At 42.6% G+C, this 18,890-nt stretch overlaps 2 protein-coding genes across 2 annotated transcripts; one reads left to right on the top strand and one right to left on the bottom strand.

The window, feature by feature from the left end:
• The first annotated feature begins 113 nt into the window (after positions 1–113).
• On the top strand, positions 114–7,799 carry LOC107643861 (beta-glucuronosyltransferase GlcAT14A-like). The gene is made up of 4 exons (XM_016347610.3): positions 114–713; positions 6,511–6,586; positions 6,685–6,800; positions 6,887–7,799. The coding sequence occupies exons 1-4, from the start codon at positions 233–235 to the stop codon at positions 7,423–7,425; spliced, it is 1,212 nt and encodes a 403-aa protein (XP_016203096.1). The 5' UTR covers positions 114–232; the 3' UTR covers positions 7,426–7,799.
• Positions 7,800–9,604: 1,805 nt separating this feature from the next.
• LOC107640925 (putative fasciclin-like arabinogalactan protein 20) lies at positions 9,605–10,776 on the bottom strand. The gene has a single exon (XM_021124290.2). It carries the CDS (start codon positions 10,754–10,756, stop codon positions 9,605–9,607), a length of 1,152 nt encoding a protein of 383 aa, XP_020979949.2. The 5' UTR covers positions 10,757–10,776.
• Positions 10,777–18,890: the final 8,114 nt, after the last annotated feature.

Below are 18,890 nucleotides of genomic sequence, written 5' to 3'. Positions count from 1 at the left end.
AAAAAAACTCGGTCGAGTTTCCAAATTTGGGTTCGACCGACTGATTCTCGGTTAATTTTCCGATTCAACATCATTTGGGTTAACAATTTTGATTGTCACCGAAACCAATTTCTTACTGTTCGAACCGGTTTCCAAAACCATGGTACTGGCTACAATGGTGCCATATGCGGCCCCAAGCCCCCAACACCAACCGTAGTTACCATTTTCATCGTGATTCTCGTAGTTCTATTTGATGGGTGCTGAGAAGAAATGGCTCTTCACCCTTTTCACTGCAGCATTCCTATCCCTCATGATCATTCTCTCTTCTTTCACTTCCTTAACATCTCCAAAGCCCTTCCCCTCAATTGTAAATCACGGTGCTCTGTACCCTCCCGCATTCGCCTACTTCATCACTGGCAGCAGAGGCGATAAGGACCGCGCCTTCCGCCTGTTGCTGGCAATCTACCACCCAAGAAACCGTTACCTGCTTCATCTTGGGAAGGACGCTGGGGACGAAGAGAGGCGGAGACTCGCGGCGGCAGTGACGTCGGTGCCGGCGATACAGGCCTTCGGGAACGTTGATGTGGTCGGGAAGGCTGATTATGTGACGTATTTGGGGTCATCGAACATTGCCATCACTCTCAGAGCTGCTGCCATTATGATGAAGTTGGATGGTGGTTGGGATTGGTTTGTCACTTTGAGTGCCCTTGATTATCCCCTCATCACCCAGGATGGTAATGCCAATACGGTAAATTCTGTTTTGGTTCATGGGTTTGCACTTTGTAGTTTCTACTGTGAATTCTTTCTTTCTTCATTTCTTTGATAAGGTAGCGTTTAAATTGGGAATGGAAAATGTCCTCGAGTCCAGACCTTGACTTCAGTTAGGTTAAAAACGAGAGGAAAGCATGCTTTTTGTCTTTAACTTCTGCGATTTTTTTATTCAAAAATACTCCCAACATTTATTTTGATTCAATTTTGTCCACAAATATTTCGATTTGTGCACTTTTTTCCCTAGTGTTTTAGATGGAGTTAACGTCTAGGATAATTTTGACACGGATTAAAAATCGTTAGGGATAAATTGAATGAAATTAAATGTTAAGGATATTTTTTAAGAAAATTACAAATGTCAGGTTTCTGGTAGTTGGACCTGGATAGCGGTAGTCCAATCAATAGCAAGAAAAGATTGTTGTTGCCTGTATTGGTTTGATGATGAGCTGGGAAGGTTTCTTTAATCTTTTAGGAGCTTTGTTTTGGTTTTGGTTTGGTTTAGGAAATTAGAGTTGTGATATGAAGTAGAAACTTTTGTTTCTCTAGTGATGGTTATGAGAAATTATACTCAAGTTTTAATACTAGATTATGGGAAAATTGTTTATTGTGATTGTGTTCTTATTTCTGTATTCCCTAGTTTTGTGACCTTTTTTCTGCTTTTTTATAGTTTCTATACTACAATTGGCTTGGAGTTTGGTTACAATAGGTAGGGATAAGAAAACCAAAGATAAACGGTAGACTGTCTCATTTCAGTAGTGGTTTAGATAATACTGATAGTATACCTTCAATAAACTTGGTATATAATTGCATAAATCATCCACAATTTAGTCTTTAAACATACAGGGAGAGTTAAGGTGATTTGAATTGATTCTTAATTGTCATTTGTCAACCATTTTTAAGATTTAGGCTTAGTTATAGATGAAATACTATAATTGATAGATTAAGATAAAATGTGTATGCTATATCTATACTTTCAAGAATGGTACATATTAAAATATCTCTGGTTTTCTTCCTATGTAAATTGGAACTTGTCTGATGCAATTATATGACTTCCAATTAGGTTGGAGTTAACGTACTTTGAAATATTAACTATCATAGAAGGTTTGGCTGAGCTCTATTGTGTATAATGATTGTAGTTGCATTGAAGTGAATGAAATATTTTAATTGTTATATTCCCTCTAAGATTTCACCTTTTCTACTTCTATTATGTTATTTGGAACTGTAAAGTTAAGTTCGTTTTTTATTTATAAATCTGAATGTCATATGGTTGTCAGGCTGGACTGGGTGCTGTGGATTAATATGATTCACATTTAAACTTGTGTTGACCATGGTTAACGAATTTGCTCAAGACAGGTTTTCTAGTTAATTAGTATTTTTGCGATGGAATGTAAGCGTGTATTTTCTGCCAGAACTGAAACAACATTTGAGTTGCCTAAGGAAAAGAAGCCTAGAGTTAAAATGGATAAAGATGCTTTTGATGGGAGAGGGGGAACCAGAAAAGTGAAAGAGGAGCGGGGAAATAGAGGGGTGTTTGGTAGGACCCCAATGGTAATAAGGCCAATTAAGGGATTTAACGAAGTATTTTATAGGAGGAAAATGTACAGAAAAAAGAGAAAATAGGGGAGGTTCCAGATATAAATAACAAGAATTGAGTCCTAGTGGGTTAGCTTGCCTAGATAGGACTTAGGAGGGGATGATCTGACTTACCCTAATAGGAGTACACACTGTCATTTTTCAGTTTTAGGAAATGATTGCAATTTGAGCTGCTGAGAGCATACTCAGTGCTCTAGCTTGTTACCTAATTCCAGCTACATCTCCTTTTGTCATTTCTTCTTTATTTTCCTAATTTGGAAGGTTTGGAACTGCTCCCTTCCTTGCTGACCCACCCCCTTATGCTTCATATGATCATATCCCATTCCTAAGCTAGCGTTTATTTGGAGGTACTGAGACGGAGTCTGGAAAACTGAGACTCAGCATCATGTTTGTTGGCCCAAAGACTGGTACTAAAATTTCAGTCTCCGTCTCCAAAATTTTAGTACTTCCAAAAAGTGGGGATATAGGGGACTAGAATTTTTGGGGACAGAGACTAAAATCTAAATAATATTTTATGACCAAAATACCCTCGTTCTAATTAATTGATTCCAAGTTTACCCTTTCTGCAAATCAAATTAGGGCTACTTTTTTTGCAGGTTCTCATTCATTAATATTCTCGTCGCCAGGACCACTGCTGCGTCATCGCCGTCGTAGCTCCAGCAAGCGAATCTAAGCTTGAGTAGGTCCCTGAAAATTAGCATACAAAGTTATCAATCCAATTATAATTAGGGATTATGTAATCATCTAGACAAAAAATGCACCCCCAAATTCGGTGATATGTGACAAATGAAAGAGGAAAGCAGGGACGAAGAGAAAGAGAGGAGAGCAGAGACACATCTCCAAAGTGAAGAGCAGACTTGATAAGGAACGACGGTGGCGGTGGCAAGGCAGATGCAGAGGCGGCGAAGGGCACCAAACAGACGACCTTGTGGAGTACCTAGCGGCGCGATTGAGAAGCTTTGGAGATGCTGTGGTGCGCTAGGCTCGACGGGAGAGTCTCCTGCGCCAGCGTAAGCGGCGGTGCCGGCGGAGGGGTTGACGGACGGCTTGTGTCCTCGCTGCTCAGTTCTTCGAGCACAGGGGAGAAAAGGGGTGAAGCTTCGTGAAATTTGACATAGGTTGAGAAAGGGATTAGGTTTTATAATCTTAGGGGTATTTAAGTAATTTGCAACATTTCACTCTTTACTTTTATTTCAAACCAAATAGGAGACATAATTCAGTCCTGTACACTTTTACACCAAACACAATACTGAGACTCATTTCAGTCTTTGTCTCCCAGTCTTAGTCTCAGTCTCTCTTCCAAATGCTACTTAGATTTTGGCCCTTTTTGAAGTCCCAATCCTTCTCTACTGGATTCACACCTCCTCCCTTCCATTCTCGGTTCCTCTCCTCCAACAATATGGTTCAATCCTTGATTTCAGCCAATGTCTCCAACTCCAAGCTTTTATTTCAGCTTGTAATAAGTTTTAGCTTGTTAGTGAAGATTCCTTTAAGAATTTCGGTATCAACATATTACATATGCCTAGGAAGTTTTTCGAATTGGTCTATGTAATCCATTACAGGCCCAACTTGTCTCACCCTCAATAATGTCCCAAATGGGTCCTTCTCCGCCCCCTGGTTGGAGTGTACACAACACCGCTTCCCTGAATTGATACCAAGAAGGGAATGCAACTTGGTTCTCCTATGCTTGAAACTAGTTCAACACTCAACTCTAGTGTGAGAAGCACAAGCTCTATTCATTTGTCTCTCTCAGTTACAACAAAGTAATGCTCTATCTTCAGCAACCACCCCACTGCAAAAACCCACCGCGGGAATGAGGGGGGTATCTCCCTCTTGGTGGTGAGACCAAGAGTTACGACGCTCTTTGTGGCAGTAAGGAAAGTGGCAAGCATCTCCCCCAAAGCCTAGATCCCCCTCCCATCAGTCCTCTAGGTTCATCTTGTGGATCTCTCTCCGTGGTAGAGATTGATCCCTCGAGTGATTTCGCTGTCAATCCTTCACAATGTGCAGCATCTCATTGAACTTTTCTCAAGAATATATATCCTTCCTACCATGTTAGCATTAGCAATGGGCTCACACGGCTCCCAAGATGAGAGCTCTGATGCTAAATTGTAAGAAACCACACAAGAAAAGGGAGAGAATAGGTATAGTATATTATTTACTGACAGTAAAGCTGGGTCTCAACTCTATTGCTTGAGAATAAAATCATATTTGAATTAGGAAAGAAGAACATAAAAATGAGGCACTATACTATAGCAGCCTCACACTGCCTATATACATATTTTCTCCATGACACAGTCACAAACCGCATATTCTATTGCCAGATTAGCAGTCTCTTAATCCTCATTCCCCTCAATGTTTGCCATATTTCAATTTTACCCCATGAGTTTCATTGGTTTCAATTATACCCAAGTGTTGATTATGGTTTCAATTTCGCTCAATATGACATGCTAAATTGTTAAGGGAAGTATTAAAACCCCAAAATACTCCTAATAATTGAATACCTCAAAATTCAACTTTGTCATTCTTGTTTCACTGTTGCTGCATCTCTTGTTAGAGCCTTCAGCTAGTCTCGCGTCGCTTATCGTGTTACAGGCTCAACTTGTTCTTCCACTTTTGTTGAAGTTTGTGTTGGATATGTTTACATGCTTGGTTGACATGATGGACAGATCAAATATTGTGGCATTCCATGTAAAAAATTTTTTACCTTGTCTTGGTTGCTCTTGATCTTCACCGTCAAGGTCCCCCACCTCCAAGAAGATGAAGATGAAGAAACACCACTTCCAAAAAGATGACCAAACTTAGATAAACATAATGATATTTGGGTTATACTACTTGGGTTAAACACCCATCTCGCTATCTCTTTTGAATTTGGGTTGATATCTGAGAAAACCAGTCAGGAGTGAGGTTTATTAGGATATTTTGGGGTTTTCAAATTATTGTTAACATTTTACCACTATCCACACTCTATTGTAAAATTGAAACTATAATAAAACATTTTTATCATTGAAACCAATAAAACTTTTGGAGTAAAGGGAACAAATTGCAAACAATGAGTATTTTTAAGGCTTAATCTGGATGCGTAGTTTTAGGCATCCTGAATAAATTGAATCTGTATAGTTACTTTTCCAATGATGATACTATTAGTAATATGATTGATATTGTCACAAGAGGATCTAATATCGGCGAATAGGTCATCCGTTGTCATAAATAACAAAGAAAAAAAGTAGATACTCAAGTTTCTCAATAGGAAGTGTCAAACTTTATAAAAGAAAAGAATTACATTTTGCACCATGAGCATGATACATATTATGTACTGAATTGAACCGAATACTGCTAGTTGTAGATGCAAATTATCACCAGATCGTGGACAATGGAGCAGATGAAGGCTGGAGAGAAACCATGTAAATGATATATGTGTAGAGGGGAACTTGTTCAATGCAATTCAGTACAGAAGAACAAATTTATGAGTAAAATAGTTTGATAAAGCATTATTAATAACCTGTTCTATATTCTGGGAAGGAAATCGAAGGTGGAATAAAATGTTAACACTAAAGCTTTTGTCAAAACACTCTTCAAATGTGAAATATATACTGTTGCTTTTCCTTTTGCCCCATCTGGAGAATGTCCTATGAGAGATGCTAGTTAACTCTTGCACCCGTTCCCCTTTTAAAGAATAGGATATCATTTGCCTCTGAGATTGCAAGTAATTATACTCTATTTGTTGTTGTTAATGATCTGACATAGCGTTTAAATCAACTTTGTTGTTCCAAAGGTGTCAATTAAGCTTGGCATCAATGAACTTTTCTCAACAGTATTGCAGTCCAATACCATCATTTTATTTTCTTTTGATGGTCTAGCTGATGAAATCCTCTATATACTTAAGAATTTCGTCAACTCAATTATCTTGTGCTTTGTTTTGATCAAGTCAATTTAATTGTGTATCTGTTTGTTTTATTCTATGTTGTACTCCCAACTCAAGAACTCTTGTAGTGTTATGTTATTATAGGTTATGAAATGCTCTACATATTACCGAGAACAATTTTTACTTAATCATTCCATGATCTGTTTATGGACAACTGATTTTGTTTCTTGATATGATCCATTTTTGGTTTTTTCCTCCCATCAGAATTCTCTGATTTACTAATCCCTCTCTTTTATCTGTACCAGATTTGTCCCATGTTTTCTCTTCTGTTAGGAGGGACCTCAATTTCATTGACCATACCAGTGACCTTGGATCGAAAGAGTAATAAAAATTACTGCTAATCCTTCTAGCTGTTATTTCATGGCTCTCTTTCATATGATTAAAGATCATATATTTATGATGTATTTTTATGTATGCAGAAGTGATAGAATTGAGCCTATCGTAGTTGACCCAGCAATATATTTATCAAGGCGAAGTAAAATTTTTCAAGCCACACAGAAGCGGAAGACACCTGAATCCTTCAAAATCTTCACAGGCAAGTCTATTCTCTCATATTCAGTCAGTGCAACACCATCTTTGCAAATGGGAGGTGTCTTTCGTGAATCTTTCCTTCGCTTGCAGGTTCACCATGGGTAATCTTGAGTCGATCATTCCTCGAGTTTTGCCTTTTTGGCTGGGATAATTTACCTAGAACACTGCTCATGTATTTTACAAATGTTAAGTTATCTCAAGAAGGTTATTTTCACTCGGTCATTTGCAATACACCAGAATTCAAGAACACAACAGTGAATGGTGACTTACGATACATGATCTGGGACAATCCTCCACAGATAGAACCACAGAACCTTAACATCTCTGATTACAATAAGATGGTAGAAAGTGGAGCTGCTTTTGCTAGGCAGTTCAGGGCCAACGACCCTGTCCTGGACATGATTGATGAGAAGATTCTCCACCGTGGACGGAATCAAGCCGTTCCAGGGGCATGGTGCTCTGGCCTGAAGAGCTGGTGGAGGGATCCATGCTCCAATTGGGGTGACGTTAATGTTCTTAGGACAGGACCTCAGGCAAAGAAGCTCGAGGAGTCTGTTTCAGACCTCCTTGACAATTGGAACTCGCAAACCAATCAGTGCAACGCTGCCACAGAATACACACAAGAGTAATAAATATTCAATGGAGTTGTGCGTAAGCACCATGATTTAACGGACCAGTCAGTAGAAGTGACAATTTAATGGAAACGCATCATTTGGTTACCGACGTAATCTAAAATTTGGAAAGTGGGTTGATGAGGGTGAATGAGACTCCTCGCATAGTGGCCTTTGCAAGTTAGGTGCAGATATGGAATCGGAAGACGGATGTGACTGTATTACTCTGGTGGCTTAGTAGTTCTGGTGGATCCTCCGATACCCATAAATTATTTTGATGTTCACCCGGCTTCCATTTTCATCATGTAACATGTATGTTCTGTACTGTATGTCTCTTCTCCACAATGATTCTCGATAACTTGAGAGCAAAGTTCATTCTTGTTGAGATCTTATTCTCCCTTCCCGTATTCTCTCTTTACACTTCCATGGTGCAACTACCCTAAAAAATTGTCAAAACGGATTAAATTGAACAGGTTTAATCAGTTAAGCGTTTTACCGACCCAAAAAAACAAATCCAAGTAATTGGCATACTCTTCACTCATCAATCCCCTGTCACTTCACCCTGAAAAGCAGCTTGAAAACCAAAATAAGGACTACCACCCTCCTTTGCTATCTCATTTGTCTAAGCGTTGTTCTTCGTTCATTCCTGCTGTTTGTCTTCATTTCATCATTGTAGAGGATTACAGATATGATGAAATTACTAAATACAGTTTAACATTTTATTCTCTTTTTCGGACAACAATTATAGTTAAATTTTGTTTTAACTGGTTGAACCCTTTGCAAGTATATTCAGATCTAGTTTTTAGTGGGGAATCTGCTATATCCAATTATGATGTGCTATCGTTTAACTTGTATATCTGCTTGTAAAATCTTGTCATTCTTGATAATTGGATTAACCAACAATTATAATGCTTTTGTTGCTTTTATGTGGGGTTGGACTCCTTATCTGCAAGAGTCAATGACGAAAGGAGAGTGACATTATGTTACTCGACCAATGTAGTCCTTGTGTTCGATGAGCCAAAATTGATTGCAAACTCAAGGAGGTCGAGAGAGAGATTGTCGAAGAAGAATTCGAAGATAAGTTTTAAAATTCAAGGAATTAGGCCCGGACAGTTATTTGGTAAATTGATGAGCAAGTTACGTGTCACAAAGTGTTTGAGCTTAATGGCCCTATAAATTGACGAGCTGCAAAGGGATTTAGGTTGGAAATAGGTTTTACAAACACACTTTCACAAACTCTCACATTCCAGCAATTTTTTGAGATTTTGTCTTGAGTTAGTTGTTTTTAGGTTTCTTCCATCTCCTTTATTTTCTCTTTACAAATTTTGTACTTTACGTTTTTGTAATTTAATTTTATTGCAAAATTTAATCTCGTTTCTGTTGTACTTTGTTAAATTCTTCGTTTTATTCGAAAGGCTGAAATTCTGTTAAGTGTTCTTTATATTAAATTGTTCAAGTGAAATCAGTTTATTTTATATGGTTATTTTCTGTAAAATTCTTTTTTCTTTTATCATTTACAAAGTAAAAATTTTGATGCACATAAAATTAATATTCCATAAAGGAATAAGTTTCTCTCCTCAATATTCCAACCACTAAAATTATTTACAATCGTCAAAGTTATTGTTTGACCTTGACTGGTTAATAATCTGCATAACACATTAGTAGTCCCAGAAATTTATCTCGGCCAATCTGAGAGTAATGCGTGATTCATCTCGACTAATTGTTTGACACGTGAAAGGATTATTCTTCAGCATTTTTCACTAGAAAAGGAAAACAACTTAATGTCATCTTTATAATCTTTGGCAAATCTAATTAACACTTTTTGAGGCTCATGAAAAAAAAAAAAAAAAAAACCCTAAAAAATGCACTTGGTGAGGCTTTCAAAACTAAGTGCAGATAGATATGGATTCTGAACTCCAGCTCAACCAGGCAAGAAAGAAAATACAACAGTACCTATTCCTAGTTGAAAACCTTTACATGATCATTGTTTAACGCATTTGCATTGTAAATAGCCCTGGCGAACTAATTAATCCTAACTATTAACTAGGGAGTTAGCCCCTCAACCGTTAAGACGCATTCATAATCACTGTAAATATTCACTAAAATAATGATCTTTTCAAAAACCCAATTCTCAGCACAAAATTAAGAGTCCGAAATTTAATTTCAAGAAAAGCAAACATAATCTTTTCGTTATCACCTAATGGAAAACAGAGAAGTGGAAATGCTGCGCAGCGCTATCTTCCCCATACGACGTCGCGTTACCAACTTCCGCCGCTGCCTCCGAGATCCTTCCAGAACCTTCTACTCCTCTGCCTTTTCGGCCCTTCAAAGGCGAAAGCACTTCTTGGAGGCCATGAACGACGAGCCAGTCGCTGTTATAAAGTTCAGGGGAAATCACCGGAACGCCGTTGACCAATAGCACGTCTTCCGTTGACTTCGTGACGTTGAGCGTGAACCCTCTCTCGTAGGTCCGAATTAGAGTACCCTCCTCCAACGTCAAAAGATCGCTCCAAAGGATCTTGCAAGGCACGAGGTGGTGGCGAAGAATAGACGAGTGACCTCTTAGTCTTGGGTTGTTGTTATTAGTTGCTGCCACGTGGCCCCTTGTGGCGTTGGTGGACGTAACGACCTTGTCCATGGGGGCGAAAAGCGTCAGCTGTGGGCGGTTCCTGATGGCGAGAAACTGCGTGTCGAGAAGCTCAGCCATTAGGAAGCAGCCTTTGGATCTCAGAACGCTGCTAGCTTCTTTGAAAGAAAAGGCTTCGCCGGAGGAGAACGACTTCCGGTGGTTCTTTCTTCCCGCAAAACACGCGGCGGCGGAGGAGGAATAAGGATCCGTTGTTCCAGTGCGGTGGGGGATTTTGGCTGGAAGCTGGAAGTACGGGTCGAAGAAGTGGTCGGTTGTGAAGATAACGAGAGAGGCGTCTCTGTAGAGTGGCTCCGAGTTGACGGTAACGTTGTTAATAGAGAGACTGTCGGCGGAGTCGGTGGTGGTGGTGACGGTGAGGGAGTGGGATGGGAGAAGGGTGGGGATGTTGGCGCCGAAAGGGAGTGAGATTAAGCTGTGGAAGGAGAAGGCGTTGGGAAGGAGGTGGTAGCGGAGGAGGGAAAGAGTGGGCTGCTGGAGAATCTTGAAGGCGGCGTCGGACGGGGCAAAGACGGTAAGAGAGCGGGTTCTTGGAGAGGCGAGGGTCTGGGAGGCAAGTTCAAGGTTGACTGCCATGGCGTCGAAGCCGGATGCGGACAGGATTTCAGCGGCGTCGAGGATGGCGGAGGAGGGGAGAGAGGAGGAGATGGATAGGAGGAGGTGGAGGACAAAGAGAGAAAGGAAGTGTTTGGTGGAAGCCATTGATGGTTGAGGTTTTTTGTTTGGAAATGGAGACCCGGAAGTGGAAGGGTGGTGATTGGTGAACTGAACCAAGGTGGGAACTGGGAAGAAGGGTTTGTTAATTTTGGCGGGAAGAGGTTTATACGTGGGAACCTACAATTCGATTCGAAGAAGGCAGTTGCCTCGTTCGAGAGGTCAAGTGGTCAACAGAGTCTGGTGGTTCGCGATTAATATAAAATTTTAAAAATTACCAAAATTAGCGAGTCTAATTTACTCAAATTTATTAATTATTTTTAATATATTTATTAATTATAGAAAATATCATTCGCTGATGAGAACATTTATAAAATCAAGTCAAATAATTAAAATTGCTAAAAGTGAATGAGAATGTGATTGAATCGTATTCAGAAAAAATATTTCTGAGACATGCAAATTTAGATACTTAAAAGTGAGTTCCAAGATGTAAATAAAGAGAGATGTGTTCTGTTTAAGTATCTAATACTTTGGATGTGTTATGATATAGATGTTCATCATTTAATAAGGGGATAAGTATTGTTTTGGTCTCCAACGTTGAGGGTCCGAATCGAAATTGTCCCCATCGTAATTTTTTATTTAGAATCATCCTTAACGATTTTTTTCGTATTAAAATTGTCCTTTTAATTTTTTTTGGACAAAAATACCCTCACCACTACCAACACAATTACCTCCTCTACCACCACCACCAACACCAACAGCACCACCACAACCAACACCAACACCAACACCACAACCACCACCACCACCAGCACTACCACCACCACCACCACCAGCACCACCACCACCACAACCTCAACCACAACCACAACCACAACCACCACCACCAAACAGAAACAGAAACAACACCAAACAGAAACAGAAAGAACACCAAACAGAAGCAAGAAAGCAGAGGCGAGGTAGAGGTGGCGAGGCGGCAAAGCAGAGGCGGCAAGGCGGCGAAGCAGAGGCGGTAAGGCGGCGAGCAGAGGCAGAGGTGGCGAGGCGGCGAAGCAGAGGCGGCGAGCAGAGACGGCGAGGCAGAGGCGGCGAAGCAGAGGCAGAGGCGGCGAGGCGGTGAAGCAGAGGCGGCGAGCAGAGACGACGAGGCAGAGGCGGCGATCTCCAACGGCGACGGGACCACCACGGCGACGGCGGCTCCAAGCTTCGCCACCGCCGTCCCCCTCCCCCTTTCTCCTTCCCCCTCTCCCCTTCCCTCTCCCCTTTCCCCCACCCCCACCCCGGGTCCTTTCCCCCTTCTCCCTTCACCGCCGCTGTTCATACCCTGGGTCGAACTGACCGACCCGGGATGATTGGTGGCAAAGCGACCGACCTCTTCAGGTCTGACTGTCCAACCTCTTCTTAAAAAAATCGGCCAAATCGACAGGAGAGCCCAGTAAAGGGCCCAAACAGTGGAACACGACCCAAATCCAAAGGCAGTTCCAGCCTGCAGAGATAAAGGCGGTTCCCTTAAAGATAAGCTGACTTCACTCAAGATAAAGATAAGATAAGATAACTAACTTATCTTATCAGAAAGGTCAGCCCACCCTACTATAAATACACTGGAGCACCCAGGTATAACTCATACTCTGATTCTACATAAAACCTGCTTAATACCCGTGCTAACTTAAGCATCGGAGTCTCTTGCAGGTACCCCCCACCCTTCGGTGACCAAGGATCAGCAGTGCTGCAAATCCAACAAATTGGATACAACAGCTCCGGCAGTCATCAGCCAGCCGGACACGTTATCTCCGACCAGTACAGAAGATCTCGTCCGAGATCGACCTCCAGTTTCAGGTAACCCTCGGAACATTGGTGCCGTTGCCGGGGAACCTGGAAGTCATCCCATCACCATGGCGGACGACCATGACAACGACCACGATTCGGATTCAGAAGACAGAACGCCGCACAAAAACGCGGACACTACACTGAAAGATGCCCTGGAAACCAACGGGAACAAAGACTCACCAAATCCAGGAGCAATAGAAGCACTTTAAGATCGCTTGAAGCAACTTGAAAAAGAAACCCAACAACAACGAGAGATCGGAAAGGATCTACAAAGAGAGGTACGGCGACGTCGAAAATTGGAAGAAAAATTACTGCAATTAGAAGCCGATCTCAAATCAAAAGCCCCTCCGATAACTCCTGAGAAAAGCTCACGCAAAGAACAGGATCCATTCACCAGGGAGATCATGAAAACCAAAATCCCAAAGGACTTCAAACTCCCGAATATGACTTTATATGACGGTACCACAGATCCCAACCACCATCTCAGCAATTTCAGAAGCAGAATGTACCTTACCGACGCCTCAGATGCCGTTCGCTACAAAGCTTTTCCAACAACTCTCACGAAGACAGCAATCCGATGGTTCGACAACTTACCTCCAAAGTCCATCTCAAACTTCGATGACCTGGCCAAAAAGTTTTTGGCCAGATTCTCCATCCAGAAAGATAAGGCCAAGCACGCCCCCAGTTTACTAGGGATCAAGCAAGGAGATCGGGAGAGCCTCCGCAACTACATGGAAAGATTCAACAAAACATGCATGGACATACAAAGCTTGCCAACAGAGGCCGCCATCATGGGACTCATCAATGGCCTACGAGAGGGACCATTTAGCCAATCTATATCAAAAAAGTACCCTACCTCCTTAGACGAAGTACAGGAGCGAGCAGAAAAATACATCAACATGGAAGAAAACGCTCGATTGGGAGAAACCTCAAAATCGGGGGCCTCCTACCGTGACAGAGACAAGGAATCTAAAAGAAAAGAAGATCGACAAGGGGAGAAAATGAAAAAATACCAAAATTACACTCCCCTCAGAGCATCCCTAGTCGAAATATACAAAGAGGTCTACCATACAGAAAAAATTCCCCCAGCACGGCCCCTCAAAGGCAAAAGGGGAGGAGGAAATCGGAAGGAATATTGTGAATATCATCGGGTCAGAGGACACTCCACCAACGAATGCTTCGACTTGAAAAATATCATAGAAAAATTGGTGAGGGAAGGAAAATTAGATCGATTCCTGGCCACCCGAGATGATGATCAAAGAAAGAGGCGAAGGGATGAAGATACCGAACGAACAGAACAATCACCTCGGACACCAGAAAGACATGTCCACATGATACATGGCGGATTCGCAGTAGGAGGGAACTCCAAATCCTCCCGCAAAAGGTACCTCAAAGAAGTATTTCATATCGAAGGAGAGGAGGAAGCACTCAACATCCAGCGATAACATTCACTAAGGAAGACGCGTCCGGCATCATCACAGGACACGACGATCCCATGGTTATCACCATCATATTGGCAAACGCCAACCTACACCGCACCTTAATAGACCAAAGGAGTTCTGCCGACATCTTATTCAAAACAGCCTTTTGATAAACTCGGCTTAGAAGAAAAAGAACTTAAAGCATATCCAAACAGTCTGTTCGGGTTAGGAGATACCCCAGTTCGACCACTAGGATACATACCACTACATACAACCTTCGGAAAAGGGGACCAATCCAGGACCCTCAAAATAGACTACATCGTAGTCAATGTAAGTTCAGCTTACAATGCTCTCATAGGTCGGACAACACTCAACCAACTCGGTGCAATAGTCTCGACCCCACACCTATGTATGAAATTCCCACCTTCAAAAGGGATAGCTACGATAAAAGCAGACCAGAAGATGGTACGTCGCTGTTATAACGAAAGCCTAAACCTCAGAGGCAAAAGAGAAGAGTTCCACACAATCGAGTTGGGCGGAGTTCAACGATGGGAAGATCTTCGTCCCCAACCAAAGGGCGAGATAGAAAAAAATTCAGATCGGGGACACCCCGGAAAAAATAACTAATATCGGTACAATCCTCAAAAGAGATTTAAAAGAATTACTAATACAATTCTTACGAGATAACGTCGACCTCTTTACATGGAAAGCCGCAGACATGCCAGGCATAGACCCTAAACTAATGTGTCATAAGTTGGCAGTTTACCCAGTGTTCATACCCTGGGTCGAGCTATCCGAACCGGGATGTTCAGTAGCAAAGCGACCGACCTGTTCAGGTCAAGCGGACCGACTTCTTTACGAAGAACTCGGCCAAATCGACAGAATAGCCCAGTAAAGGGCCCAAATGAAGGAACACAGCCCAATCCAAAGGTGGCCCAAGCCTACAGAGAGAAGGGCGGTTCCATTGAAGATAAGCTGATCTCACCCCAAAGATAAGATAAGATAAGATAACTAACTTATCTTATCTAAAAAGGTCACTCAACAACTACTATAAATACACTGGAGCACCCAGGTATAACTCATACTCTGATTCTACATAAAACCTGTTTAATACACATGCTAACTTAAGCATCGGAGTCTCTTGTAGGTACCCCCCACCCTCCGGTGGCCAAGGATCAGCCGTACTGCAAGTCCAACAAGTCGGACACAACAGCTCCGGCCGTCATTAGCCAGCCGGACACGTCATCTCCGACCAGTACAGAAGATCTCATCCGAGATCGTCCTCCAGTTTCAGGTAACCCTCAGAACATTGGCGCCGTTGCTGGGGACCTGGAAGTCATCCCAAAACCATGGCGGACGGCCATGGCAACGACCACGACTCAGATCTAGAAAACAGAACACCGCACAAAAATGCGGACACTACACTAAAGGATACCCCGGAACCCAACGGGGACAAGAACTCACCAAATCCGGGAGCCATAGAAGCACTTCAAGATCGCTTAAAGCAACTTGAGAAAGAAACCCAGCAACAACGGGAGATCGGAAAGGATCTACAAAGAGAGGTACGGCGACGCAGAGAACTAGAAGAAAAACTACAGCAATTAGAGGCCAACCTCAAATCAAAGGCTCCACGAACCACTTCTGAGGAAAATTCACGCAAAGAACGAGATCCGTTCACCAGAGAAATCATGAAGACCAAGATTCCAAAAGATTTCAAGCTCCCGGATATGGTTTTGTATGACGGCACCACAGATCCCAACCATCATCACAGCAATTTCAGAATCAGAATGTACCTTACTGATGCTTCAGATGCCGTTCGCTGCAAAGCTTTTCCAACAACTCTCACGAAAACGGCGATCAGATGGTTCGACAACTTACCTCCGAAGTCCATCTCAAACTTCGACGACCTGGCCAAAAAGTTCCTGGCCAGATTCTCCATCCAGAAAGATAAGGCCAAGCATGCACCCAGCTTACTAGGGATCAAGCAAGGAGACAGGGAGAGCCTCCGCAACTACATGGAAAGATTCAACAAAACATGCATGGACATACAAAGTTTACCAACCGAGGCCACCATCATAGGGCTCATCAATGGCTTACGAGAGGGACCCTTCAGCCAATCTATATCAAAAAGTAACCCACCTCCTTAAACGAAGTACAGGAACGAGCAGAAAAATACATCAACATGGAAGAGAACGCTCGGCTCGGAGAAACTTCAAAATTTGGGGCCTCCTACCGAGACAAAGATAAGGACTCTAAAAAGAAAGAAGATCGACAGGGGGAGAAAATCAAAAAATACCATAACTACACTCCCCTCAAGGCATCCCTGGTCGATGTATACAAAGAAGTCTGCCATACAGAAAAGATCCCCCCAGCACGACCACTCAAAGGCAAAAGGGGAGGAGGAAACCGGAAGGAATATTGTGAATACCATCGAGTCCGAGGGCACTCTACCAACGAGTGCTTCGACTTGAAAAATATCATAGAAAAATTGGTAAGAGAAGGAAAATTAGATCAATTTCTGGCCACCCGAGATGAAGACCAAAGAAAAAGACGAAGAGATGAAGATGATGGACGAGCTGAACGATCACCTCGAACACCAGAAAGACACGTCCACATGATACACGGCGGATTCGCAGGAGGTGGGATCTCCAAATCATCCCGAAAGAGATATCTCAAAGAGGTATATCATGTCGAGGGAAAGGAGGAAGCACCCAACATCCCGGCAATAACATTCACTAAAGAGGACGCATCCGGCATAATCCCGGGACACGACGATCCCATGGTCATCACTATTATACTGGCAAACGCTAATCTACACCGCACACTAGTAGACCAAGGGAGTTCTGTCGACATCTTATTCAAAATAGCCTTCGACAAACTCGGCTTAGACAAAAAGGAGCTTAGAGCATACCCGAACAATCTGTTCAGACTAGGAGACACCCCGGTACAACCGCTGGGATACGTATCACTACACACTACTTTCGGAAAAGAAAACTAATCCAGGACCCTCAAAATAGACTACATTGTGGTCGACGTAAGTTCAGCCTATAATGCCCTAATAGGTCGAACAACACTCAATCAACTTGGCGCAATAGTCTCAACTCCACATCTATGCATGAAATTCCCAACTACAGAGGGAATAGCCACGATAAAAGCAGATCAAAAGATGGCACGTCGTTGTTATAACGAGAGCTTAAACCTCAGGGGCAGAGGAGAAGCGTTTCATACAATTGAGCTCGGCAGAGCTCATCGACGAGAAGAACTCCGGCCGCACCCAGAAGGCGAGGTAGAGAAGGTTCAGATCGGAGACACCCCGGACAAAATAACTAATATCGGCACGGTCCTAAGAGGAGACTCAAAAGAATTACTGATACAATTCTTACGAGATAATGTCGACCTCTTCGCATGGAAAGTCGCAGACATCCCAGGTATAGACCCCAAGCTAATGTGCCACAAGTTGGCAGTCTACCCAGGATCTCGGCCGGTACAACAGAAGCGAAGAAAACTTGGACCAGAACGATCCCAAGCTGTGGAAGAACAAATACAAGCACTGCTAGAGACAGGATTCATAAGAGAAGTCAAGTACCCACTATGGCTAGCCAATGTCGTCTTGGTGAAAAAATCAAACGGGAAGTGGCGCATGTGCACCGATTACACCGATCTCAACAAAGCCTGCCCAAAAGATCCATACCCACTCCCAAGTATCGACACTCTGGTAGATGCTTCCTCCGGATACAGATACCTCTCGTTTATGGACGCGTACTCAGGATATAATCAAATTCCCATGTATCCACTAGATCAGGAAAAGACCTCGTTCTTAACGCCAAAGGCAAACTACTGCTACATCGTGATGCCTTTCGGTCTCAAGAATGCAGGAGCTACTTATCAAAGGCTAATGAATAAAGTCTTCTCAGATCACATCAGAAAAATCATGGAAGTTTATGTGGACGACATGCTGATAAAGACACAAAGCGAAGATACACTACTGTCCGACCTGGCTCAAGTGTTTGGCACTATAAGGAAGCATAACATGTGACTCAACCCCGCAAAATGCACCTTCGCAGTTGAAGCAGGCAAATTCTTAGGCTTCATGCTCACACAAAGGGGAATTGAAGCAAATCCATACAAATGTCAAGCCATACTCAACATGAAGAGCCCAACCTGCGTCAAAGAGGTACAACAACTCAACGGGAGATTGGCCGCCCTATCCCGATTCTTAGCAGGAGCTGCGATAAGATCTCTCTCCTTCTATGCCACTTTAAGAAAGGGAAAACAGTTCGAATGGACGACAGAATGCGAGCAGGCCTTCCGAGACTTCAAGGAGTTCTTAGGACGGCCACCTATCCTATCTCGACCACGAGAAGGAGAGCCGCTCATATTATACCTCGCAGTAGGGAGCCGGGCAATAGCCATATCACTAGTCAGAGAAGACGAAAATGGGCAACAACCCGTCTACTTCATTAGCAAAGCACTACAGGGATCCGAGCTGAACTACCAGAAAATAGAAAAATTTGCCTATACTCTTATTCTAACATCTCGACGACTCCGCCCGTACTTCCAGGCTCACACCATTAAGGTTAGAACTAACCAGCCCATAAAAAGAATATTGCAGAAAACAGATTTAGCAGGCAGAATTCTACAATGGGCAGTCGAGTTGTCGGAATTTGACCTCCAATATGAAGCTCGGATGGCCATCAAATCACAGTATCTGGCCGACTTCATCGCAGAATTCACAGATACCCTGGAAACTCCCACAGAATGGAATCTCTACGTAGACGGTTCCTCAAATAAAACTGGAAGCGGTGCAGGCGTGATAATAGAAAGCAACAAAGGAACCCAAGTTGAGCTCTCCCTCAAGTTCGGGTTCCCGGCCTCCAATAACCAGGCAGAATATGAAGCATTGTTAGCTGGTTTAAAGCTGGCTAAAGAGGTTG

This window comes from Arachis ipaensis, chromosome B5 (genome assembly GCF_059453495.1).
Source record: "Arachis ipaensis isolate K30076 ecotype BB chromosome B5, ASM5945349v1, whole genome shotgun sequence".
NCBI classification, from domain to species: Eukaryota; Viridiplantae; Streptophyta; class Magnoliopsida; order Fabales; family Fabaceae; genus Arachis; species Arachis ipaensis.
Note: the sequence above shows the minus strand (reverse complement) of the source record. Positions and strands in the feature narration are given on the sequence as shown.

What these genes read in the sequence shown, in the direction of transcription:
- LOC107643861 (XM_016347610.3), top strand. Translation starts at nt 233, where the DNA reads ATGGGTGCTGAGAAGAAATGGCTCTTCACCCTTTTCACTGCAGCATTC. An exon ending in TCCCCTCATCACCCAGGATG is followed by an intron (nt 714 to 6,510) that starts GTAATGCCAATA and finishes TATCTGTACCAG; the next exon opens with ATTTGTCCCATGTTTTCTCT. An exon ending in AGTGACCTTGGATCGAAAGA is followed by an intron (nt 6,587 to 6,684) that starts GTAATAAAAATT and finishes TTATGTATGCAG; the next exon opens with AAGTGATAGAATTGAGCCTA.
- LOC107640925 (XM_021124290.2), bottom strand. Translation starts at nt 10,756, where the DNA reads ATGGCTTCCACCAAACACTTCCTTTCTCTCTTTGTCCTCCACCTCCTC.